This window comes from Mustelus asterias, chromosome 19 (genome assembly GCF_964213995.1).
Source record: "Mustelus asterias chromosome 19, sMusAst1.hap1.1, whole genome shotgun sequence".
NCBI classification, from domain to species: Eukaryota; Metazoa; Chordata; class Chondrichthyes; order Carcharhiniformes; family Triakidae; genus Mustelus; species Mustelus asterias.
The window spans coordinates 40,223,955-40,250,104 of NC_135819.1; the positions used below are offsets into that span (position 1 = coordinate 40,223,955).

At 46.1% G+C, this 26,150-nt stretch overlaps 1 protein-coding gene across 1 annotated transcript in view; it reads left to right on the forward strand.

The window, feature by feature from the left end:
* Positions 1-26,150, forward strand: part of LOC144507607 (anoctamin-1-like) — a 145,891-nt gene that overhangs the window by 97,585 nt on the left and 22,156 nt on the right. The window contains exons 17-25 of the mRNA XM_078234761.1: positions 9,098-9,168; positions 11,432-11,633; positions 14,155-14,266; positions 15,558-15,615; positions 15,755-15,855; positions 17,675-17,826; positions 21,929-22,081; positions 22,192-22,244; positions 25,128-25,306. Of these exons, the coding sequence (XP_078090887.1) occupies positions 9,098-9,168; positions 11,432-11,633; positions 14,155-14,266; positions 15,558-15,615; positions 15,755-15,855; positions 17,675-17,826; positions 21,929-22,081; positions 22,192-22,244; positions 25,128-25,306 (1,081 nt within the window). The remainder of the gene's footprint in view (positions 1-9,097; positions 9,169-11,431; positions 11,634-14,154; positions 14,267-15,557; positions 15,616-15,754; positions 15,856-17,674; positions 17,827-21,928; positions 22,082-22,191; positions 22,245-25,127; positions 25,307-26,150) is intronic.

The window sequence follows — 26,150 nt, forward strand, 5'->3', positions numbered from 1 at the left end:
TGGCGGCCAGGGCGAAATCCGATGCATCACTTTCCACCTGAAAAGGGATGGATTCATCCACCGCGTGCATCGTGGCTTTCGCAATGTCGCTTTTCAAAGCCTTGAAGGCCAATTGGGCCTCCGGCGTGAGTGGGAAGGTCGTGGACTTGATGAGTGGACGGGCTTTGTCCGCGTAGTTGGGGACCCACTGCGCATAATAAGAAAAGAAGCCGAGGCATCTCCTCAGTGCTTTTGTGCTAGCGGGCAAGGGAAGTTCAGTAAGGGGGCGCATACGGTTTGGATCAGGGCCGATGACCCCGTTTTCCACCACGTATCCAAGGATAGCTCACCTGCGCGTACGGAATACACACTTCTCCCTGTTATAGGTCAGATTCAGGCGAGATGCAGTGCGCAGAAAGTTTTGGAGATTCGTGTCATGGTCCTGCTGGTCATGGCCGCAGATGGTGACGTTATCCACGTACGGGAAGGTAGCCCGCAACCCGTTCTGGTCCACCATTCGGTCCATAGCACGCTGGAAGACCGAGACCCCATTGGTGACACCAAATGGAACACTAAGAAACTGATATAGACGACCATCCGCCTCAAAAGCCGTGTATTGTCGGTCCTCTGGGTGGATGGGGAGTTGGTGGTAGGCAGACTTAAGGTCTATGGTGGAGAACACCCGGTACTGCGCAATCTGATTGACCATATCAGATATGCGCGGGAGAGGATACGCATCCAGCTGCGTATAACGGTTAATGGTCTGACTGTAGTCGATGACCATCCGGGGTTTGTTCCCGCTTTTAACCACCACGACCTGCGCTCTCCACGGACTAGCACTGGGCTGTATGATCCCTTCTTTGAGGAGCCGCTGAACCTCAGATCTGATAAAGATCCGGTCTTCAGCGCTGTAACGCCTACTTTTAGTAGCGATGGGCTTGCAGCCTGGTACCAGATTCTTAAATAAAGAAGGTGTGGTGATCTTTAGTGTGGAAAGATTGCATGCGGGGCGCTTTGGGCAATTTGGAGGCTGCGGCTGATTCCCTACTGCCAGTGAAGGGAGTGGCCCACCGTACTGTAGGATCACACTCTTCATGTGGACCATAAAGTTTAGTCCGAGGAGAATTGGCGCACAAAGGTGCGGTAACACAAGGAGCCTGTATTGCTCGTAAATTGTGCCCTGCACCTCTAGGGTTACCATACAACGTCCTTGGATCGGTACAGACCGGGACCGTGATGCCATAGAAATTGTCTGTTTGGCAGGTAGAACCCGGAGTCCACACCTTTTTGCAGTGTCATAGTGAATAAAACTCTCGGTGCTCCCACTGTCAAACAGACAATACACAGTCCGACCATTTACCTTGATGTTCATCCTCGAACAGTCAAGTCTGTGATGCTTTGTCTGGTCCAGAGAGATCGACGCCACCGTTGGCCCCAGGGCGTCACTGCATGCAGCCGAGGTTGATACTGAGGACCCCTGCTGGTCGCTCCTGGTCGTCGTCGACCATGATGGCCGCCCCCATGAATCGCACGTGGGTGAGGGCGCCAAGCGTAGCGACTCCTGGTGGTCATCCTCCTCCTCCGTCAGCCACGATGGCGCCGTCCTGGATTCGCACGTGGTCGGGCCTCGCAGGTACTGGGACGCCGAAGGAGATTGTCTCCGCTCTGGAGGGTCACAGGCTGCACTGCCGTTCTTGGGCTTCGACCTGCAGACTTTAGCATAGTGCCCCTTTTTACCGCACTGACTGCAGATCGCCGTTTTTGCTGGACACTGTTGCCGTGGATGTTTGGCTCCTCCGCAAAAATAGCATCGCTGGCCGCCTGGAGCTGCCGCCGTCGTCGGGTCAATATGGGAGCGTGAGCCCGTGGGGCGAGGAGGGATTTGTGCTTGCTCCTGCCACGTTGTCTCCGCGTGGTCTTCGGGGTACAGAGCCAAGCTTTTCGACGCCGCCTCCAGCATCTCAGCCATCTCCATCGCTTGGGTCAAGTTGAGGTTCCCTTTCTCTAATAGCTTAAGCCGGATGTACGAGGACCCTACCCCTGCTACGAACGCATCTCGGGCGAGGTCGTACATATATTGCTCAGCCGACACATCTTTGCAGTCGCAGCCCCTGGCAAGCTGCAAGAGCTCATTGGCGTAGTCCTCCATGGTTTCGCCCGACTGCCGACGTCGTGTAGCGAGGAGGTAACGAGCGTGAATCTCGTTGGGTGGTCTCGTGTATCGTTTCTTCAAGAGCTCGATGGCCCTCGGGTAAGTGGTGGCCGCACGAATCGCAAGATAGACCGTGTCGCTTACCCTCGCGTGGAGGACCTGGAGTTTGTCGTCGTCCGTAGTAACTGCTGCAGAGGCTGCCAGGTAGTCCTCGAAACACTTCAACCAGTGGTCGAAGGTGTTAGAGGCACCGACCGCACGTGGGTCCAGCGTCAGATGCTCTGGTTTCAGCATTTGCTCCATACTCTCTTTACTGTCGAGAGTTTTGTGTTTGTCAATAAAATTGATGCGCGACAATCAAGCACGAGGTACAAGGCTTCAGCGATTGAAGGCTTTTATTGACAAACAATGGAACTATCTAACACGAGTACACCAATCCAGACTGGAGGGGTCCCGCCTGAGCAGAGGGTCTTATACCTCTCCCCAGGAGGCGGGGCCCGACCGGGATGTGCCATAACAACATCCACCACAGGTATATTAATCCCACAGTGTAAACACCCTAACCCAACAACATTATAACAACCCCCACAGTGGCAACACCCTAACCCAACAGTAACATTGGAATAACCCCACAGTGGTAACCAACGATGGTTCACCACATTGCATACAATCTTATCAGCCATGAGGATATGGATCTCATTGAACCAACATCTCATCAAATGATGGAGCAGTCCAAAGATGAGCAGGTTAGGTGGATTGGCTGTGCTAAATTGCCCCTTCGTGTCAGGGGGAATAGCTAGGGTAAGGGCATGGGGTTATGGAAATAGGGCCTGGGTGGGATTGTGGTCGGTGCAGACTCAATGGGCTGAATGGCCTCCTTCTGCACTGTAGGATTCTATGATTCTTCAGTCTCGAAGGGCTGAATGGCCTACACTTGTTACGATGATGACCATTTTGTTGTCTCTGTTTCTCAGGCTAGGCCTGCTAGTAATCATAGAATCGCTACAGTGCAGCAGGAGGCCATTTGGCTCCTTGGGTCAGCCAACACAGCATCCCACCCAAGCCTATCCCCATAGCTCCCCATTTTTACCCCCTAACCTACATATGTTTGGACACTAAGGGACAATTTACCACAGCCAATCCACCTAACCTGCACATTTTGCTTTGTGGGAGGAAACTGGAGCCCCTGGAGGACACAGGGAGAACAAACAAACTCCACACAGTCACCCAAGGCCACAATGGAACCCAGGTCCCTGGCACTGAGGCAGCAGTGCTAACTACTGTGCCATTGTGCCACCCTAAATTCCGTGGAGACTGAATGATGCACCATAAACATGTGTAGGAGCTAGTGAGCAATGGAAAAGCAGAATTTAATCAAAGTGTGAAATTTTGGGAGGCCATATCTTCAACAGTCCACGGCAGCCATTTTCTTTTTGGAAATTCAGGCACGTGCTGTCCTCGATTTTCAAACCAATGGATTTGGAAAATGGATGTAGTTGGAGATAGAATCCCTAGTCAGTGTTGGGCTTGAATGAAATGCCAAAGTGAGAGTCCCTGGAGATAGGATTGTCACTCCACTTTATTGTGAAAGCAATGTTGCGTTTAAAGTCACAAGCGTGGTGGTTGAATGTAGGTGAAGTTAATGGTGTGAGACTGGACTTTATGGTATGGATTTGTAGTTTGGTTTTTTCTGTCAGGAAGTTACTCAGTGATTGACAAATTATGGAATAATGATGAGCTCAAGATGTTAACCCGACCACCTCTCCCTCAAATTCGTAGAGTCTCCTGCATTAGATGGCAATTTGATAATCAAAGCCAGCTGGGTATTGCTGCCCAGCAGGTGTGGATTTGTACTGTAGGGTTGCTTTGTGCAGGGGGAAGGGGATCCTGCCAGTAGGGGGTGTGCATGTGCAGAACATCAATCCATTTGTGTGGCAACTTAAAACTGAGCTGCTTTTAAAACAGCTTCTTTCAAATTACCGCATCCTGTGGATGAGAAGCAAAGGCCCTTTCTGCCTGACCCGAGTAACGTGAAAGATCCAGTGACACAGATTGAAGGAGAAAACTGAATTCTCTGGGTGTTCAGGTCAACATTCCCCCCCACCTCAAACAGCAGTGCCAATAAAATTTTGGCTGCTTCTGGCATCTTGCTAGGTACAAATGGGCAACTGTGTTTTACTAAAAAAAACAATACTGACTGCACTCCATATGCAATTCATCTGGTGTTAAGTACATTGGAACATCAGAAGGCTCTGGGGTACCTGTTGTACTCCAGGACATGCACACGTAACAAGGTGTTGAAAGAGGGCTGTCGTGGTGGAGTGGATTTCTCCGATGGGCACAGAACACCCCCAAAGGAGTTGCCCTCTTGCCTAACAGCAGCCACACAGGTAAAGCTGCCAGGATTCCTGCATAGTATGCTGCCACCACCCCCACCCCCCACCCCTTGCCATGGTTAAAATAGTGGTGAGGGTGGGATGAGGCAATTAAGTGGCCATAATTGGCCACTTAGGGGCATCAATAGGCCCAAAGGCAGGCAGGCTGTCTTAACACCAGCAACATCCCTCCCAAGATCGAGTGTGGGATTAAGTGGCAGCCAAGCCATGTGCTCCACTTCATGACCCACCCCAACCTTGAAACCTGCTGGTTGGGGAGCAGTACAATTCCATCCAACCTCTCCCTCTATCAACCTCCTCAGCATTTGAAATACCCTTATTGCATGTCTCCTTAAACTTCACTGCTCTAAGAAGCTTTTCCAGCCTCTCCATGAAATTGCAAGCCCTCATCCCTGGCATCACCCTTGTAAACTTCCTCCGTTTGCTCTCCAAGGTTTGACGTCTTTCCGAAAGTGTGCTGCCTGGAATGATGCATGATCCTGCAGCTGAAACCTAACCAGAGATTGTGAATGCTCCTTCTTTTGTATTCAGTGTCCCTATTTACAAAGTCGATGGTAGTCATGATGTGGAGATGCCGGCGTTGGACTGGGGTATTTACAAAGCCAGGTGTCCCAAACATTTTCTGAATTACCTTATCAACTTGATCTGCCACTGTCAAGGATTTGTCACTCTTTTTTATTACTCTCTCCCCACCCTTCCAAGTAGTATCATATAGATTATACTGCCTCCTTGTAGTTGCCCCTCAAGTGTATCATCTCATACTAATCCACATTTCATTGCACATACTTTGTGTCTGCCCATTTCTCTAATCTTTCGACATTGTTGTCCAGTCTGCTTACTATATTTACAAAAATTGCCACATTTTACATCATGCACAGATTTGAAAAATGTACTCCCTGCACTGAAGTGAGGATCATTTCCAAACAGTGGGGGGTGGAGGGGCGGGAGGATTCGCTGGCCTCCCCACAGTGTGTTTCTCACAGTGGGAGGCGGCACGTGGTTTGCCAGTGGCGGATCTTCACCCAGGTGCATCATTAATAAGGTCAGGGCTGGAGGATTAGACGTGTTTTCCCGGAAAATACATTCCCATCCCTGCCACGTGACTCTGGCTGGAATTCTCCAACTTCGCAGGCGGATGAGATTCTTTTGGTCCCGCCGCAGTGAATGGAGGTTTGGGTGAGCGCCGAATTCTCCGTTCTGGCTGGCAGCGGAGCGGGGCGTGAGAGAACGGAAAATTCCGGCTTTAACCTGAAATTAGGAGAATTCCGCCCAGGACTAACTGCTTATGGTTCTCTCTGGGAAGAGCTTTACTGGTGAGTGCAGAGCAGTGAAAGTGACTCATGCCTTTATCCAACCAAAGGGCATATTGCTGTTGATTTGATTTTTAATTTTGCCTGACTATTTTAGCTTCCTTTTAGGCAAGTGACTTTAAATGAGGTAAACTGAAGGACAATCAAGCTTTTTGCTCGGCGTCACAGTTTATAATTTCTGCTATGTGCATTGTACAAGTGTATTAAGCAAATATAATGCTGTACCAGAATGTTGCAACCTTCCTTTGTGTAAGCATGTGCACACTCAGATTTGGCATTATCATTGTGCAAGTGTCTGGAAAAATAATACAGATATGTTCCTCGATAAATATCCTGTAATTCTTCATGGTACCCTGAAAAGGAAAGGAAAAGGAAAGACTTTCGGATTAACAAGTCTTTCAGATCAAAGTTAAACAACAATGGGATTCTGCTACTAAAGGCGTCTTCAATTATCATAGAACTCCATCAGTGCAGAAGGAGGCCATTCGGCCCGTTGAGTCTACTACTAACTGTCTGACAGAGCATCTAACCCAGGCTCACCCCTACTTTATCCCTGTAATTCCACGCATTTACCCGACTAATCCCCCCACCTACAGATCTTGGCACAGTAAGGGGCAATTTAGCATGGCCAATCTACCTAACCTGTACATCTTTGGACGGTGGGTGGAAACTGTTGCACCCAAAGGAAACCCACGAAGACGGGGAGAATGTGCAAAGTCCACATAGTCACCTGAGGCCAGAATCAAACCCTGGGTCCCTGGGCGCTGTGAGGGAGTTAATTACAGTAATACAGTTAATTACTGTACCACCACTTTCTCTCAGTTTCCTCCCACAGTCCAAAGATGTACAGGTTAGATGGATTGACAATGCTAAATTGCCCTTTAGTGTCCAACATGCGTAGCTTAGGTGGATTAGCCATGATAAATGTGTGTAGTTACAGGGATAGGGTGGAAGGGAGGGACTCGATGGGATGCTCTTTGGGAGAGTCAGTGCAGACTTGATGGGCTGAATGGCCTCTTTCTGTACTGTAGGGATTCAGTGGTTCTATGGTAATAAAAATTCCACTCACCTGAAGAAGGGGCTTGGAGCTGCGAAAGCTTGTGTGGCTTTTGCTACCAAATAAACCTGTTGGACTTTAACCTGGTGTTGTTAAACTTCTTACAATAAAAATTCCATCAGGCATCCTAGTTTCATGCTGTACATAGGCCTGTCTGCGCTGGTACAAGCTTTCACTATTGGGTGGGATTCTTTGATTTCATCCATGCCTGCCCCATTGCAAGCAACAAATGGAGAATTTGGAATTCAGCCAACACTTCATTCACTGCAGCGGCACGGGAGAATCTGCAGGCAAGGCAGAGCAGCCCCTTTCTACATCTCTTTCTGCCCAACACTCTCTTTTATCCTTGCCCATGTCCCTGGAATGCGAGTCTTAAAATGAAATGTTACTGTTCTTTCATGTTCCAATTGCTTCCTTACCTCTGTGCTCCTCTTCCTTCATTTCTAATCTTCTAATTGCAGTCAAGATACCCGGCCATGCTGCCACCACAATAGTCACTCTCATTTATATTGTACATCTCAACCTTTTAAAATTTCCTGATGTTCTACAGTGCAATGAAGAATACAAAACAAGAATAGCAATGGCCGGACTTCTCTGGATGCCCTGCCACCACTTCCAGTGGGAACGGAAATTTGGCGCTCAGCCAAATCTCCATTCACTGCGGCGAGACTGGAGAATCCCAGCCGCAGGCAAGGTCTAAGAATTCTGGCCAATGAATGGACCATGTGGAGGCAACTGAAAGCTAGATTGTCGAATGTATCTGAAAGAAAGAGATAGGGCAGAGATAACTTTAGAGAAAGAGAAATCCTCCAAATTGATTTAAAAAAAAATAGGTGTTGCAATCCCTTAAATATTATGCCACTGGTGATGATCAGCTTTATTCTTTTTTTCCCCCTATTTTTGCACGGTCTGCATTGTTTAGATGCAGTTAATTAATGTTGGTTTTAATAAAGCTAATTAATGTCAGTCATTTAAATTTATTAAAGACAGTACGTCGATAGTCAGCAGTAAACAGATAGACAATGTAAGTAGTCTCACAACACCAGGTTAAAGTCCAACAGGTTTATATGGGTAGCACGAGCTTTCAGAGCGTTGCCCCTTCATCAGGCAAGTGAAGAGTTTTGTTCACAAACAGGGCATACACAGACACGAGTCTTAACAGGTAATCAAGTCTTTACAGGTACAGACAATGTGAGTGGAGAGAGGGTTAAGCACAGATTAAAGAGATGTGTATTGTCTCCAGCCAGGACAGTTAGTGAGATTTTGCAAACTCTTGTCTGCACCTGTAAAGACTTGATTACCTGTTAAGACTCGCATTCCAACCGTTATCTTGTAAATTGAGTTTGTGTCTCTAATATGTCCTGTTTGTGAACCCAACTCTTCACTCACCTGATGAAGGGGCAACGCTCCAAAAGCTTGTGCTACCAGATAAAGCTGTTGGATTTTAACCTGATGTTGAGACTACTTACTGTGCCTACCCCAGTCCAATGCCGGCAACTCCATCACAGATAGACAATGATAGAACCACCGAAAGAATCATAGAATCCTTACAGTGCAGAAGGAAGTGATTCGGCCCATCGAGTCTGCACCAACCACAATCCCACCCAGGCCCTATTCCCATAACCCCCCATGTTTACCTTGCTAATCCCCCTGACACTAAGGTCAATTTAGCGTGGCCAATGCACGTAACCAGCTTGTCTTTCGGACTGTGGAGGAAACCGGAGCACCCGGAGGATACCTACGCAGACACGAGGAGAACGTGCAAACTCCACACAGTGACTTGAGGCTGGAATTGAACCCGGGTCCCTGGCGCTGTGAGGTAGCAGTGCTACCCATTGTGCCACAGTTATAAATGCAAAGATAGACAGCTGTGGACAGAGAATTAGTGTTAAGCACAGCCAATGTTCGACACGGTGAGAAGACATAAACTGTCAGAGGAAGCTCAGCAATTCATCCCCTCAGACTTTGCTTGAAACTGTAATTGTAATAAAATTTCTGAATTAACCTGAGAGCAGAAATATTGCTGCACTGCTGGCAATGTGGAATCTTTCCCAGATGTGAGTGTGAATTGGTTAGGGAGTTATGCTGCTGTAACTCTGGCATGGTATCCATAATCACCCTGAGCCAACAGTGTAACCTCTCAATCTTAGCTGCGTTCAAAACTAAATGATAGTTTTATTTCTTCCCCGCACCATGCAGGCAGAAAATGAAAAGCTGACTTGGAGGGATCGACTTCCTGGCTACCTGGGGAACTTTGTGTCAATTCTGTTTATGGTAGGTTTGTTTATTCTAGTTTGGGATGGGGTGTGGTGCTTGTGATTTAGGGCAACCTGACATTTAGTAAGATTCAAGTTTTCAATGATACACTGGATCATGTATCAGCAATCTGGAGACTGGATACATTGAGAGGCACACAGAAAGTATTCTTTCTGGCTGTATCACAGTTTGGTATGGCTCCTAATCTGACCAAGACCGCAAGAAACTACAAAAGGTCATGAATGTAGCCCAATTTATCACACAAACCAACCTTCTATCCATTGACTCTGTCTACACTTCCCGCAGCCTCAGCAGAGCAGCCAGCATAATTAAGGACCCCACGCACCCTGGACATACTCTCTTCCATCTTCTTCCGACGGGAAACAGATACAAAAGTCTGAGGTCACATACCAACCGACTCAAGAACAGCTTCTTCCATGCTGCCATCAGCCTTTTGAATGGATCCATCTCGTATTAAGCTGATCTTTCTCTACACCCTACCTGTGACTGTAACGCTACATTCTGCACTATCTCCTTTCCTTCCCTATAAACATAAGAACTAGGAGCAGGAGTAGGCCATCTGGCCCCTCGAGCCTGCTCCGCCATTCAATAAGATCATGGCTGATCTTTTTGTGGACTCAGCTCCACTTACCCGTCCGCTCACCATAACCCTTAATTCCTTTACTGTTCAAAAATTTATCTATCCTTGCCTTAAAAACACTCAATGAGGTAGCCTTAACTGCTTTACTGGGCAGGGAATTCCACAGATTCACAACCCTTTGTGTGAAGAAGTTCCTCCTCAACTCAGTCCTAAATCTGCTTCCCCTTATTTTGAGGCTATGCCCCCTAGTTCTAGTTTCACCCGCCAGTGGAAACAACTTCCCTGCTTCTATCTTATCTATTCCCTTCATAATCTTTTATGTTTCTATAAGATCTCCCCTCATTCTTCTGAATTCCAATGAGTATAGCCCCAATCTACTCAGTCTCTCCTCATAAGCCAACTCTCTCAACTCTGGAATCAACCTAGTGAATCTCCTCTGCACCCCCTCCAGTGCCAGTATATCCTTTCTCAAGTAAGGAGACCAAAACTGTACACAGTACTCTAGGTGTGGCCTCACCAGCACCTTATACAGCTGCAACATAACCTCGCTGTTTTTAAACTCCATCCCTCTAGCAATGAAGGACAAAATTCCATTTGCCTTCTTAATTACCTGCTGCACCTGCAAACCAACACCTTGAGATTTCTGCACAAGGACACCCAGGTCTCTCTGCACAGCAGCACGCTGCAATAGTCCATTTTGCTGTTATTCCGATCAAAATGGATGACCTCACATTTACCAACATTGTACTCCATCTGCTGGACCCTCGCCCACTCACTTAGACTATCTATATCCCGCTGCAGACTTTCAGCGTCCTCTGCATCCTTTGCTCTTCCACCCATCTTAGTGTCATCTGCGAATTTTGACACACACTACAGTTGGTCCCCAACTCCAAATCATCTATGTAAATCGTAAACAATTGCGGTCCCAACACTGATCCCTGAGGGACACCACTAGTCACTGATCGCCAACCAGAAAAACACCCATTTACAGTATGCTTTGTCTATATAGTGTGCAAAGAAACAACACTTTTCACTGTTTACTAATACATGTGACAATAATAAATCAAATCAAAAAATTTAAATAGGCCTCCCAACATATTAAAGGGAGATAAATTAAGAAATGTGCGCTGATAACCATTTTAAAATGGACAATGACAGGTAGGTGTGCATTCTTGCAACGTCAAGAAATCACCTGATTCCCTTAGACCAATCAACCTGACTGAAGAAGCTTGACCACAGGCATTTATTTTTGCAATGTCAATTTTGAATGCGCTAACTTTTCTTTGTGGATAAATTGAATTTTTGATAAATGTCCGAAAGGACAAGCAACCCAAAGCCTATGGGACACGATGTTACTGACCATTCACGCTACGCTCCCGCTGCAGCAAAGTCGGAGAATTTGGCGCCCATCGGCAAAATCCCACCGGCATGAATGGTGGTTAAGATTCTAGCCTATGGGATAAATTTTCCCGTTCCACCCGTCACGGGAATCGTAGCTGGCAAAGTAGCCGGGGGGGGGGGGGGGGGGGGAACCATGGAAAGGTCTGTTGACCTCAGAGGGATTTTCCGATTTTGGGGCGACCATGGCCGGAAAATCCCACCCTCTGTATTTAATGGCCATTATCGAATAGGGAGATTTGTGAAGGCAGCGAACCCAAAAGTGGTTTATCTTCCCTGCAGATTTGTCTGACATTCTCTGCTGTCTTCGGAGTGATCATCTATCGAATCTCCATAGCTGCGGCCATGGCGATGAGTAGCAATGAGAACATAAAGTCAAACATTCGGGTCACAGTAAGCGCGACAGCCGTCATCATTAACCTTCTGGTGATCATCATCCTGGATGAGATCTATGGTGCCGTGGCGGAGTGGCTGACTAAAATGGGTAAGCCCTTGTTAGAGGATAGTGCTACTCATCCAACAAACAGTGGCCGAATCAATGCTGTATTAATGGAACGCAACTCCCGGTAGGATTATGGCTCTAGTAACTTTCCCTTGAAAAACTCTTGACAGCCAGTTAATGAAGGATGTGGCCAGAATCTTTACTCATTTTAGATTTATTTGCAAAGTGAAATATTACAAGTGTATAACTCCTACCTCTACAAACCGATACCAATGTCGATAGTATCTTTTCGTACGTGCTCAAGTAAATATCCATTGGTTGTGAAGAATTTTGGGATGAACTGAGTAGGGTAGATTGTTTGGTGTCTCACTAAGAGGTCTAGAGGCTGGTGTGTTTGAACGTAAGCTGTTTATTGTTAACACTCAATGATATACGTATCTCCAAGGTATAGAGAAACCTAACTAGGTCGAACTACCTTCATGCCAATATCTCTCAGACTCTCTCACAGGCCAGAATTCTCCAACCTCGCCCGTGGCCAGTCCCGCTGCAGTGAATGGAGAGTTGGCTGAGCAACAAATTCTCCACTCCCGCTGGTGGCAGTAGTGGGGCTTGTGAGACTGGAAAATTCTGGGCATTGTCTACCATCATGTGACTCTCTAATGTGGGTGATATTGTTTCCACAGTCCCACATTAACTCTTACTAGCCTAAATACCCCTGTACTACATCTCCCCCAAAGACTTTAGCCAAACAGATTCATAATATTACTTTATTTCCATGCTACACACCCACCCCTAACTCTGCCACCCCCCTAAACCACCCCCCCCCCCCCGCCCCCAAGTCTCTGACTTTATAAATTCAGATGGTCTGGAAGCTTTAAGATATTTTGAGATCTCAAAATTTTACTGCCTCGCACATCCCGCGAGGCTTGAGGAACAGACGTTTCCATTGGCCTTGGGCAGGATTTTATGACCTCGCTCAGGCAAGATTGTAAAATCCCGCCCCTCATTCTTGTCACATTTCGAGGAGTGCCAGTCTCAGCTGCTTTGGGTTTTATAGGTTGAGTTGAAATCCTGGTGCTTGGTCTTTCCCATATATGGATGTCTCGATCTGATTCACTTTTTGCTCTCCTTTGAGTTGAGTTTCTCTTGATCACGAACCTGGCTGCTTTGTAGGCACACCATTGGTTTGTCCCGTGCCTTCCAGAAGGAATGTTCATTCTGTGGGGTCTGCTGTGTCCTTCACAGAAGTTGACTTTCTCAAAATGGAACCTTCATTTCCACTCACTTCATAATGTTAGCCAAATATTTGCTCACTCTTTTATCTTCCAGTTCTTCTACAAGCCAATTAATCTTTTCATTCAGTTCTATAACTGCTCTGATGAGGTCAGTTGTCTTTCATAGAATCCCTGCAGTGCAGAAGGAGGCCATTTGGCCCATCGAGTCTGCACCAACAACAATCCCACTCAGGCCCTATCCCCGTAATCTCACATATTTACCCCATTAATCCCTCTAACCTATGCATCTTGGGACACTAAGGGGAAATTTAGCATGGTCAATGCTTCTAACTCCACACATCTTTGGACTGTGGGAGGAAATCGCAGCACCCAGATAAAACCAAGGCAGACATGGGGAGAACGTGCAAACTCCACACAGACAATGACCCAAGCTGGGAATCGAACCCAGGTCCCTGGAGTTGTGAGGCAGCAGTGCCATTCATTTTGTTTCAGAGTTATCTGCGGAACTCTTGTACAGGCTTCATCTGGGCAATCAGTTCCTTTTGGATGCTTTAGTGCAAGCTGACTCCTTGTTTTCTGTGTTTATAGAGTATGGCTCCATGGTGGTGGCTGCACTGAAGAAAACGACTAAGCTGTTATTGCTAATTGTGTGAAATGAAAACAGTGTGTGCAGGGTTATAAAAATACCTGCACAGCTTTGTTTGCTTGTTACTGAACGATACCTGGGGAGGAGGGGGGACGGAGAGAAGCGTGGTGGTTACCTCTGGTTAGCATTGTGGAATAGTAGGAATATTCGCTCAGGCTTGAACAAGGAATTAGGATTCTCTGGCCACCCTGCGGCATTTTTCTTGGCAGCGGGAGGCGGCGTGCCTTTGGCCAGCGGTGGGATCTTCTGGTCCCACCATTCTCAATGGGATTTCCGACTCACGCCACCGGGAAACATGCCAGGGATGCACCGTCAGTGGGACTGGAAGGTGAAGAACTGGAAGATCGCGTCAAGAATTTCCAAGACGTTGTGTGTGTGCTTACTGCTCAACTTTCATCTTAACAAGACAGATTAGGTGAATTGGCCATGCTAAATTCTCCCTCAGTGTAAACAAATAGGCACTGGAGTGTGGCCACCGGGGGAGTTTCACAGTAACTTCATTGCAGTGTTAATGTAAGCCTATTTGTGACTAATAATTAAACTTTAACTTTAATGTTATGAAACCTGACAAGCTAATAAAGGAACCTTTGATAGCTTTTGCACACACTTTTTTGAATTAATGTTTCTGGTTTAAATGGCAAATATACTTAGAATTGTTTTTTGTGGGGTTCTTTTTTTGCAGAAGTTCCCAAAACAGAGAAAATCTTTGAAGAGAGATTAATTCTGAAAGCATTCCTGTTAAAATTTGTCAACTCTTATGCTCCTATTTTCTATGTGGCCTTTTTTAAAGGACGGTAAGTTCCAGCAAGTTAGTATCTTCAGAAAAGACCAAGGCATATAGTTTCTTCTGGATGTTAAACGTAATAATTAGAGAAATTCCCTTGGGGCTATTCCTGATCAGTCGGAGAAACTTTGGTGGGGCGGGGGGTCAGAGGAATCCATCCATGTGGTGCGTCCAAGATTTCCATCAATTTTCCAGTGAAGTTACAGCCAATCCAGATAGCTATTGAGGCAAAAATATGAAAGGAATGAGAAACTGGGTAAAGCATATTAATAGTTGAATCTGCTCTGGTTACTGGGATCTCAAGTTTTTCTCCTGTTCTGAATTACGTGAGCTGTAATTTCAAAAGGAAATTAAAGGAACAGAACATTTGGCTTTAATCCAATGAACAACCACTCTTGTGTTACTCAGCTTGTACATTGAGCTACCATAAATGCAACAAGTCTAGAAATTACAGATGCTTTCAACAGTAAGAAAAATAGTTAAATTATTGGGCGTATAAATTTGCCTCAGGCAGGTTTAACAGGTCGTAATGCAAGGACCACTTGCACACCCCACTTGATATTCAGCCCTATTGAGATCCATGGGAATGGACTGGGAGTAAAGCAGCCAGTCGAGATGATACCACCCGTTTTGCCCTACAGGCCCTTGCTTGGGGATAATGTTTTTCACTTTCAGCACAAATATAGAACTGCCTGTAATTCATTCCAAGTTGTCATTGGGGAGCCCTTGTGTGGGAAGAGGAAGTTGGCATAGTTGGAGTTGGTCCGGTGTCAACGTAAAGGCACATTATTGGACCAAGGCAAGAGAGAGACCATTTACATGTGGCCATCCACGGCACGGCACAGTGACACAGTGGTTAGCACTGCTGCTTCACAGCACCAGGGACCCTGGTTCGATTCCCAGCTGGGGTCACTGTGTGGAGTTTGCACGTTCTCCTTGTGTCTGCGTGGGTTTCCTCCAGGTCCTCTGGTTTCCTCCCACAGTCTGAAAGATATGTGAGTTAGGTTGATTGAACATACTAAATTGTTCCTTAGTGTCAAGGGGATTAGCAGGGTAGATATGTAGAGTTACGGGGATAGGGCCTGGGTGGGATTATTGTTGGTGCAAGCACAATGGGCCAAATGGCCTCCTGCTGCACTGTAGGGATTCTATGACTCCAACCGATCTGTTCAAAGTATCTACAATTCTCAAAACTCCTAAATGATATTATGATCAATAAATGATGACTTTATTGATGCGGCCCAGGATTATGTTGAAGGGTGTGATGTATAAGAGACATGAATGGTCCTTTCTCTTGGCAGGTTCGTTGGCCGACCTGGGAAATATGTTTACCTATTTAATGACTATCGTATGGAAGAGGTAGGGTGAACAATGAGAATCAAGTGTACAGAATCAACGCAGCTCGGAATTCCTTATTAACATATTTTCAAATGTAATGATTTAAATATTGTACTGGACCTGTTTTATTAAAGTCGTTTTTGCTTCCTCTTTTTTTCAGTGTGCCCCTGGAGGTTGCCTGATGGAGCTCTGTATTCAGCTGAGCATAATTATGCTTGGCAAACAGCTCATTCAAAACAATCTCTTTGAAATTGGAATTCCGTAAGTATCGTAACCATTTCTGCTTGTCTTTCAATTGCTTCCTGTCTGACAAACTCTATCCGAATGTGTTCCCTGACATTTTGTAAGTTCCACTTAAATGCTACTTCATGCATCTTTCACAACACAACCAAGGAGCCTAGGTAATACCTTGGTGAGTTTATCCGGTTGATTCATACAGGACGGCCTCTCATTTGGTCTTTAGTGTTTGCTGCATTAGTTCAACTCGGGCAATACTGGAGGCTGGTTGCTGACACACTTTCGATGACTCTATGCAGTCAGTATTTGGAAATGCAGGAATGAAAAAGTTCATTGTCTCATTAAAATGCTTTATTGGGAACAAAACTTTCTCTAACAGTTCTGGGGTTTTTTGAGTCACACAATGCTGGATGAGCGATGCTGATTGGATTGTCATTCATCAGAGATCAGCATTAACCATAAGCTCCTCACGGCAAATAGTTTCAATGGTTGAGCAATCAGTTAGAAATACCACAGTTCGACCCCACGTGGTCAGTTTACTTTACACACACCGTGGACAGAATTTAATGCTCCACTTGGAGGTGGCCTGGGATGTAGGGGGTTTTAACCATCTATTGGCCGGAAAAATGTGGGGTGGAGACTTTGCTGCTTTCACATCTCTACAACCCATTCCACCCCGACAACCCCCTCCCCCACACCACCCTACCCCCCCCCCGCGCCGGCCCCCGTTCACCACCCACGCAATCCTGATTAAGTATGGGACACAAAGGCCCAAGGTCACCCTTTCCATTTGGAGGCCAATTGAGGCCTCTTAAGGGTCTCATCCAGGCATGGGTCACACCATGTGGAAAAGCCACCAGGTAAACCCTGGCCTGGTGGGGGAGGTCCTACTTCTTCAGGCCTCCCGAGCCCAACAGAGGGTCCTGTCTGTGAAAAGGCACAGATCTTCAAGAATCACTTCCCTCCCCGCCTCCCCCTCCCAATTCCTCCCACCCCCAACTTACTTGCTGGTTTGGAATCTGCATGTCTTGGTGTGTGGATTATTCAGTCCAATTGGTTGAAAAGTTTTGCTATTGCTTGCCTTGTCCATTGCTGCTACAAAACACCGAGAGAGGGAGTTGGGCTGAAACAGACTTTAGATCAGTGGAAATCCCCACTGCCAAATCCATGACATCTCTGGGTAGTTGTACACAAAATGAAGGGCAAGTGCTGTTCCCTCGCTACTGAGGGCAAAATTCAGTCCTCAAATAATGAGCTATTTAATAAGGAGTGACAAGATGATTAGAGGACCTTCACAACAACCTACACTCAATGACTGGGGGTGCTTGCATTATTGCTACAATCTCTAAGAGTGAAATTAGTTGCTTAGCTCCATAATGGGATCTTTGTACTGCTGACTGAAATGACCATAGAATCCCTACAGTGCAGAAGCGGCCATTCAGCCTATTGAGTCTGCACCGACTCTCTGACAGAGTATCTTACCCCACTGCCCTCTCCCCCCACCCTATTCCTGTAATCCCACACATTTCCCATGGCTAATCCATCTAATTTACGCACCTTGGGACACTAAGGGGCAATTTAGCAAATCCACCTAACCTGTGCATCTCTGGACTGTGGGAGGAAACCCATGTAGGCACAGGGAGAATGTGCAAACTCCACAGTGATTTTCATTGTAGGGCGATCCTTAATCCATTTATTGTTCTGATCATCAATAAAATGTCTCAGGCCTGAGTTGACATTTCTGGCACTTTAGATGTTGCTTATTTTAAATATGATATTGTTGGTGAGCAAGTTTCCATATTATGTCCTGGCTGTGATGTGAAGTAATTGGGTTATTTTACAGGAGAATGAAGAAATTGTTCAGGGAATTGAAGGATGAAAGGGAGGAACCCAAAGAATCTCACAGTTCCAGTGCAAATAAACAACCACTACAATGGGAGTTAGACTATCATTTGGAGCCTTTTACTGGCCTGACACCTGAATACATGGAGATGAGTATGTCATCATAGTATTATCTTGCTTGCTTATTTTTAAATAGATAGCCTGATCTTTTAAGTCAAAGTTGTGGTAAAAAATCTTGTTCACAAAATTAATCTTTTTTTTATTGGAATGTGAGCTTCACTGGCGTGGCCAACATTTATTGTTCATTTCTCATTGCCCTTGAGGACCACTTGAACTATAGAAGTCTATTTGGTGTAGGTACACCCAGAGTGTTGTTAGGAAGGGAGTTCCAGGTTTTTATCCAATGGTGGTGAAGGAACGGTGATTTAGTCCCAAGTAAGGATGGTGTGTTACTTGGGAGGAAACTTGTGTTTGCTGCTCTTGTCCTTCAAGGTGGTAGAGATGTATTTTATGATGACTAAAGTACCTTGGTGAGTTGCTGCAGTGCATCTTGTATAATATGGTACACACTGCTGCTGCTGTTCATCAGTGGTGAAGGGTGTGAATGTTGAAGGTGTTAATTGTCAGATGTTTCTGAAATAAATGATTGAGACGCATGATCAGGTTATGGAGATTAGTGGGGTAAATATGTGGGGTTACGGGATACGGCCTTGGTGGGATGCTCTGTTGGAGAGTTGGTGCAGACTTGATTGGCTGAATGGCCGCCTTCTGCATTATAGGGATTCTATGTTTCGATGTCTCTATTTGGAGCTCACAAAACTGCCAATCAAGCACCACTTAAAACAAATCTACTCCTCTTAGATGCTCATAAATCTGTCAAAAAGTTAACAAACAGCCATTCAAAAACTGCTTCAAAACATTCAACTTCTCCTGCAACTGTTGTTTGAACAAAATCAAAGCCCTTTTCCTAGCTGTGTACACAACCACTGCTGAGCTTAAATCCACTAGTGGGTTATGGAACTCAGGCGAGAATATATAACGCGATTCCATTTCACAACTGTAAAAACAAATGCTCTGGAGTTGAGTACAATGGTGCCTTTGAAGTTGACAAACTTCTTTCAAAGATTCAACAGATGCCTGTATTTTAAGTTAACGGTGAATCACAGCAATTCAAACAGAATTAACTTATTATGCAGTATCTAACTATGATTAAATCGTTTAAGCTTACCAGATAAATCATTCTGGACTTTCCAATAGGATTTTGCCAATGTTCACAAACTGACTAACCTGAAATGTTTCACCCAGGGCTTCAAGAACACAGTTATTTTGCTGAAGATTTCTAACTTGGGGAAATTCAAAATTTCAGTCAAGATTTAAAAAGCTGAATCCAACGTCCCTTTGAGTGATGCCAGGTTGCAACCTGATATCGTGCCCATTTCCCAAGCCGGTCAAAATTGTGGCTTATGAGAATCGGCTGAAAAAGTTAACTTTTTCACCCGCCCGCCCCCTCCATTTTCGGCCACCTGGTGTGGGTTTGCCCAACGTCGTCTGGACAGTCAAATCCAGTCCATGGGCTCTAGGCTCCATCAGTGGCTCTTTTTATGAGATGTCCTGGAGTATTGTGTGCGGTTTTGATGTCCTTATCTGAGGAAGGATGTCCTTGCTATAGAGGGAGTACAGCAAAGGTTTACCAAGCTGATTCCTGGGAAGGGAGGTCTGTCATATGAGGAAAGAGGTTAGGATTATATCCATTGGAGTTTAGAAGAGTGAGAGGGGATCTCATAGAAACTTATAAAATTCTAACAGGCTTAGACAGAATAGATTCAAAGAATGATCCCAATTGTTTGAGGATAAGGGGTGAACCTTTTAGGACTGAGGTGAGGAGAAATTTCTTCACCCAGAAAGTGATGAATCTGTGGAATTCACTACCACAGAAAGTAGTTGAGGACAAAAAGTTGTGTGATTTCAAGAAGGAATTAGATACAGCTCTTGGGGCTAAAGGATCAAAGGATATGGGAAGAATCAGAGAATCAGGATATTGAATTTGATGATCAGCCATGGTCAAAATGAATGGTGGAGCAGTCTCCAAGGGCCAAATGGCCTGCTGTTGTTTCTATTTTCTATCTATGTTTTTTATATATGTTGGGGGCAAAGTTTCAGTGACAACTTTAATCCTGTTCCCTCCCTTTCCCTTCTACCCAAGAAGATACACAAGACTGCACTCTGTAGCTCACCACAAGAGTGCAGCTGAGGTCAGGAACTCAGCTGGGTATTTGATGACGCATATAGCTCCCCATTCTGTTCCACCATAATCAGATATTCGAACATGCTGCAAAAACTTGTGAACCACTTTCACCAGCGTGCATTCCCCTTCAGGGTATGCGTGCTTCCAACTTGCAGGAATGTTGCTATCTACCAATATTGCCAGACTAGGGCTTTTTTTCAGGACTTTTGTGGACAATGTGATTGGAGCTTCCAAACTATATTTATATCTTCTGGTGTGTGGTGAACCATAGATGGTTACCACTATGGGCACTGAACCATAGATGGTTACCACTATGGGTACTTGTACATATGTTACTGTTGTCACTGTTGGGGTTAGGGTTGGGGTGTTCTACCTGTTGGTATTGTTCTGTGGTACACTCCGGTTGGCTCCGCCTACCTGTAGGAGTATAAAGGTCACTGCACTGCCTGGTGACCCTTTAGTCTGGGATTGTATTGTTAAGCAGTATGCTCCATTCTTGTTACTAATAAAAGCCTTTATTTCCCGGGTACGATCCAGCCTCCCGAGTGATTTAATCGCGCATCATGGTGTATGCTTTCAATTTAAATGCCTCATCAGATATTTGTGGTTACGTATCTTGACAGGCTTGAAGCCATCACATCACCATCACTTATCTATCAAGTTAGATGACTCAAAGTTTAGTCACTGGTTACGTCGACAGTAGTAGTTACCAAGAAAAGCAATTTACTCAGAAACTGATAAAAATCATCCAGTTAGTTTCAGACCATGAATAATAATGTATACTCCTGACTCCTCAACAACAACTTGCATTTATTTGGGATCCTTCATGATTAGAATCCCTACAGTGCAGAAGGCCCATCGAGCCTGCACTGACAACAATCTCACCCAGGCCCTATATCTGTAACCCCATGTATTTCCTCTTCTAAAACCCCTGACATTAAGGGTCAATTTAGCAAGGCCAATCCACCTAATCTGGAGGAGGTTAGGTGGAGGAAACCGGAGCACCCGGAGGGAACCCACGCAGACACGAGGAGAATGTGCAAACTCCACACAGACAGTGACCCGAGTTCAGAATTGAACACGGGCGCTGTGAGGCAGCAGTGCTAACCTCTGTGCCACTGCAATGATCAATGTGAACCCGGGAGTGGTTCCAACCACAGGAGAGAGAACATTTTAACTTTATTCCCCTTGTTTATTTTTCCTGCTTTTTCAGCCACTCAGGAAATGGCACGGCTGTGTGGATGGGGGTAAGAAGTTCCTCAAAGCATCATAGAATCCCTACAATACAGAAGGAGGCCATTCAGCCCATTGAGTCTGTACCGACCACAATCCCATCCCGGCCCTATTCCTGTAATAGCACGCATTCACCCTGCTAATCCCCCACACACTCGGGTCAATTTAGAATGGCCAATCAACATAACCCCGCATATCTTTGGACTGTGGAAGGAAACTGGAGAAATCCCACACAGACACGGGGAGAACGTGCAAACTCCACACAGACAGTGACCGAGGCCGGAATTGAACCTGGCGATGAGAAGCAGCAGTGCTAACCCCTGTGCCACCGTGCCGTTCCTAATTCTGAATCTTCGGGCATTGTGAGTGAGAGACAAGCTTTGATGAACCAACTGTCTCTCTGACACACACACTCCCAGTAGGGAAGCAGGGGTTGAATTCAGCATGGGTAGGAGATAAGGTTACAGCATTGTAGCTATCGCACTTGTCTGCCTTTCAAGTGTTGCTCCCTGCCGAGAGAGTGGGATTGTGGAGTTAGCCCACCAGATTCCATCACAGCAGGATCTGGTGACAGTAATAAATCACTTAAGACTTGGTTTTTGTGGTTTGTAATGTGGTCTGATGCCTTCAATTAAAGTGTTGTATTCATTCTCAGGTACCCATAATTCTGTCTAACCGCTTACAGATGGAACTATCTACACAGTGACTTGTATTACATGGAGAACTGTGACTGTGTTCCTGTTGGGACATGTTTTAATGAATTTGTCTTTTCCCCAGTTGTCCAGTTCGGCTTTGTGACACTCTTTGTGGCGTCCTTCCCCTTGGCTCCCTTGTTTGCTCTTCTGAACAACATCATTGAGGTACGGTTGGATGCAAAAAAATTTGTCACTGAACTCAGAAGACCCGATGCAGTACGTGCAAAAGACATAGGTACGTCAGCAACCCGACAATATCCACCAGCGATTCATTCAGCCTGACGCACTTGAGATTGATTTGCATCAAATGGCTTGCATCTTAAGTGTATTTTCTTTGTCCATTAGGAATTTGGTTCAACATTCTCAATGGGATGGGGAAATTCTCAGTAATCATCAATGTAAGTGCGTAAGCTTTCTGTTACTCTCTCTAAATGTACAATATCTCTATAATTAGGGTGGCATGGTGGTTAGCACTGCTGCCTCAGGGTGGGGGGGTTAGCACTGCCTCAGTGCTAACTTTCTATTCTGTAACTATTTGTTGTGACTTGGATCTGCAGCGCAAGGTTCGAATTAGAATGATTTTTGCATTGTGCAAACTTTTATGTCTAGAGGGGCGGCATGGTGGCACAGTGGTTAGCACTGCTGCCTCACAGCGCCAGGGACCCGGGTTCGATTCCCAGCTTGGGTCACTGTTTGTATGGAGTTTGCACATTCTCCCCGTGTCTGCATGGGTTTCCTCTGGGTGCTCTGGTTTCCTCCCACAGTCTGAAAGACATGCTGGTTAGATGCATTGGCCATGCTAAATTCTCCCTCAGTGTACCCGAACAGGCACCGGAGTGTGGCGACTGGGGAATTTTCACAGTAACGTCGTTGCAGTGTAAGCCCACTTGTGACAATAATGAATAAACTTTAAAAGTTAATGTGCAGGGTTTAACCATAACTGAAGTGACACAAAGGGCAGAATTTAATTATAAAGGGCTCAGTGTACGAGCTCCTTCTGGTTAGATAATTACCAATCACCCAGGAGCTCATATTCTACAGGGACGTCAATCAACGATTCTCCATGCAAGTCCTGGGGGGGTTATAACATAACATAAGAAATAGGAGCAGGAGTAGGTCATCTAGCCCTTCAAGCCTGCTCCGCCATTCAATAAGATCATGGCTGATCTGATAGTGGGTTCAGTTCCACTTACCTGCCCGCTCCCCATAACCCTTAATGGTTAAAAATCTATCTATCTGTGACTTAAACACATTTAACGAGGTAGCCTCTACTGCTTCATTGGGCAGAGAATTCCAAAGATTCACTACCCTGTGGGAGAAGAAGTTCCTCCTCAACTCTGTTCTAAATTGACTCCCCTGTATTTTGCGGCTATGCCCCCTAGATCTTGTTTCCATTGTAAGTGGAAATAACCTCGCTGCTTCTACCCTGTCTAGCCCCTTCATTAATTATATGTCTCTATAAGATCTCCCCTCAACCTTCTAAACTCCAATGAGTACAGGCCCAGTCTACTCAATCTCTCCTCATAAGCTAACCCCCTCATCTCCGGAATCAACCTGGTGAACCTTCTCTGTACCCCCTCCACAGGCGCGTGTAAGATCTGAAAGCACGCCCCCGACAATCAAGCAGGCAATTTATCCCAATAAGGAGCCAACTGGACACAATTTCACGTGCCTCGTCTGCTTTTGCAGTTGGTGGACGGGCCGTTTGGCCAGGCAGCCTTTACGTTTTAGCCATAACCTCGATCCAGGGTGGGCTGAAATGTCAGGGCTGAAATAAAATGAAAAATAGATGTCTGGCGACTGAGGTTCGTCTTTGAGTGTGCCGCTTAGATACACTTCACATCGCTTTCCTATTGCAGTGTATTACAGGTCAGCAGCTCCCTGAGATGCCTTCGCGGTGGCTGCTCCCCCCACCCCCCTCACCCCCCACTCCCCTCCCAGCCCCTGGAAGGGGCACGTGTGAAAAGTGCCAGCCCACCCTCATCGCACCCTCCCCGGCAGCACTAAACCTTTCCCAATGCGCACTTCATGCAGGTTGCCTGTCAGTTGGGGGTCCGGGGCCCATCGTGGCCAGAAGCTTATTCTGCACCCGCTGAGAGTGCCCGCCCGGCGGATGAAAAATTCAGGCCCGTGGCCTATTCGTAAGTGAGGTCATCAAACTCCATAAACACTCCCAGAGATATTGAGGAGAAAAGTGTTGACCAATAACGGCCTTTGTCCCTCATGTGCTGAAGCAATTCTTTTGTGTTGTTTCTTGTTGATTAAAGTCGTGCTATGAGGAAATGTTCATCAGCAAGTTGGCAGAGCTCCCTGTAAACTGCCCTGTGATGTACATTTACTTCCTCTCTCGATGGCAGAGAAGCCCCAAGGCAGCCGGTGCTTTGGAAAGTCTTTCTTTAATGTGAGGTCAAGCAGATGGGTCAGTTGGTAGGATGTGCCTTTTCCCATCCGATAGTGGCGCTGGTCTTTCAAGGCTGAAGAAGAACTTTGTTTGAGGGTGGGGAATGGCATCAATCCCAGGTTTTGGCTCTGTATCAGAGTCTAACTCAAGCTTCACATATCGTAATTCTGGACCACTGCACCAGTTTCACAGGAAACCAAAAGCCCCACAAACAATGAGAGGAAGAATTTGTATTTCCCAGGAACAAAATTCCAAAGGTTATATAATATCAAACATGTGCTGTTGAACTTTCTATTCTGTAACTATTTGTTATGACTTGGATCTGCAGCGCAAGGTTCGAATTAAAATGATTTTTGCATTGTGCAAAGTTTTATGTCTCGAGGGGCGGCATGGTGGCACAATGGTTAGCACTGCTGCCTCACAGCCAGGGACCCGGGTTCGACTCCCGGCTTAGATCACTGTCTATGTGGAGTTTGCACACTTTCCCCGTGTCTGCGTGGGTTTCCTCCGGGTGCTCCGGTTTCCCCCCACAATCTGAAAAACGTGCTGGTCAGGTGCATTGGCCCTGCTAAATTCCCCCTCAGTGCACCCGAACAGGCGCTGGAATGTGATGACTAGGGGATTTCCACAGTAACTTCATTGCAGTGTTAATGTAAGCCTTCTTGTGACTAATAAATAAACTTTAATACCTTAACTTTAATAGCAGGAAAAATTGAGAAGCTATTGGCGATATTCACACCCCTTGTGGGCAATCACTTCATCTGGCCTTCCTCTGGCCATCATTCAGTACACTCATTAACCCAATGTATTTTAACCATGGAATTTTGTTTCAAGTCTATTTATTTCCAATGTTAATGCATCTCCTTTGTGTATCACCCAGGCATTTGTAATCGCCATTACATCCGACTTCATCCCACGCCTTGTTTACCAACACATGTACAGTGATGATGGAAGTATGCATGGGTTTCTGAATCATACCTTGTCATACTTCAACATCAGTGAATTTCAAGAGGGTACACAACCCCAAACATCGCATTTCAACAATATCAAAGTCTGCAGGTAATTATACATTGTGCTGCTGCTGTGGCCTGATTGCTGTCATTGTTCTGTAATGAAGGCTGGTTAGTCTGTTGATTTCAAGCAATTATATTCCTGTTTTCCTTCATTAATGCAGGACAATGGGATCCTCACTGAATTGGCAGCAGCAATGCTGTGCAATTGTTTATACGCCACTGGGCTGTAGGGCGGCACAGTGGTTTGCATTGTTGCCTCACAGCACCAGGGACCTGACTTCAATTCCGGCCTTGGGTGACTGTGTGGAGTTTGCGCGTTCTCCCCGTGTCTTCATGGGTTTCCTCCAGGTGCTCCGGTTTCCTCCTACAGTCTGAAGATGCGCGGGTTAGGTTGAATGGCCATGCTAAATTGACCCGTAGTGTCAGGTGAATTAGCAGGGTATATACGTGGGGTTACAGGGATAGGGCCTGGGTGTGATTGTTGTTGATGCAGGCTCTCTGAGCCAAATGGCCTCCTTCTGCACTGTCGGAATTCTATAAAAGTGTTTCCTTGAGCAAATGGTCTGGTTGCAATCCACGATTCAAGTTGGTAATGACAGCACCCTTACTGAAACAGTGAAACATAGAAACCCTACAGTACAGACAGAGGCCATTCGGCCCATCGAGTCTGCACCGACCACAATCCCACCCAGGCCCCACCCCCATATCCCTACATATTTTACCCGCTAATCCCTCGAATCTATGCATCCCAGGATACTAAGGGGCAATTTTTTAGCATGGCCAATCAACCTAACCCGCACATCTTTGGACTGTGGGAGGAAACCGGAGCACCCAGAGGAAACCCACGCAGACACGAGGAGAATGTGCAAACTCCACACAGACAGTGACCC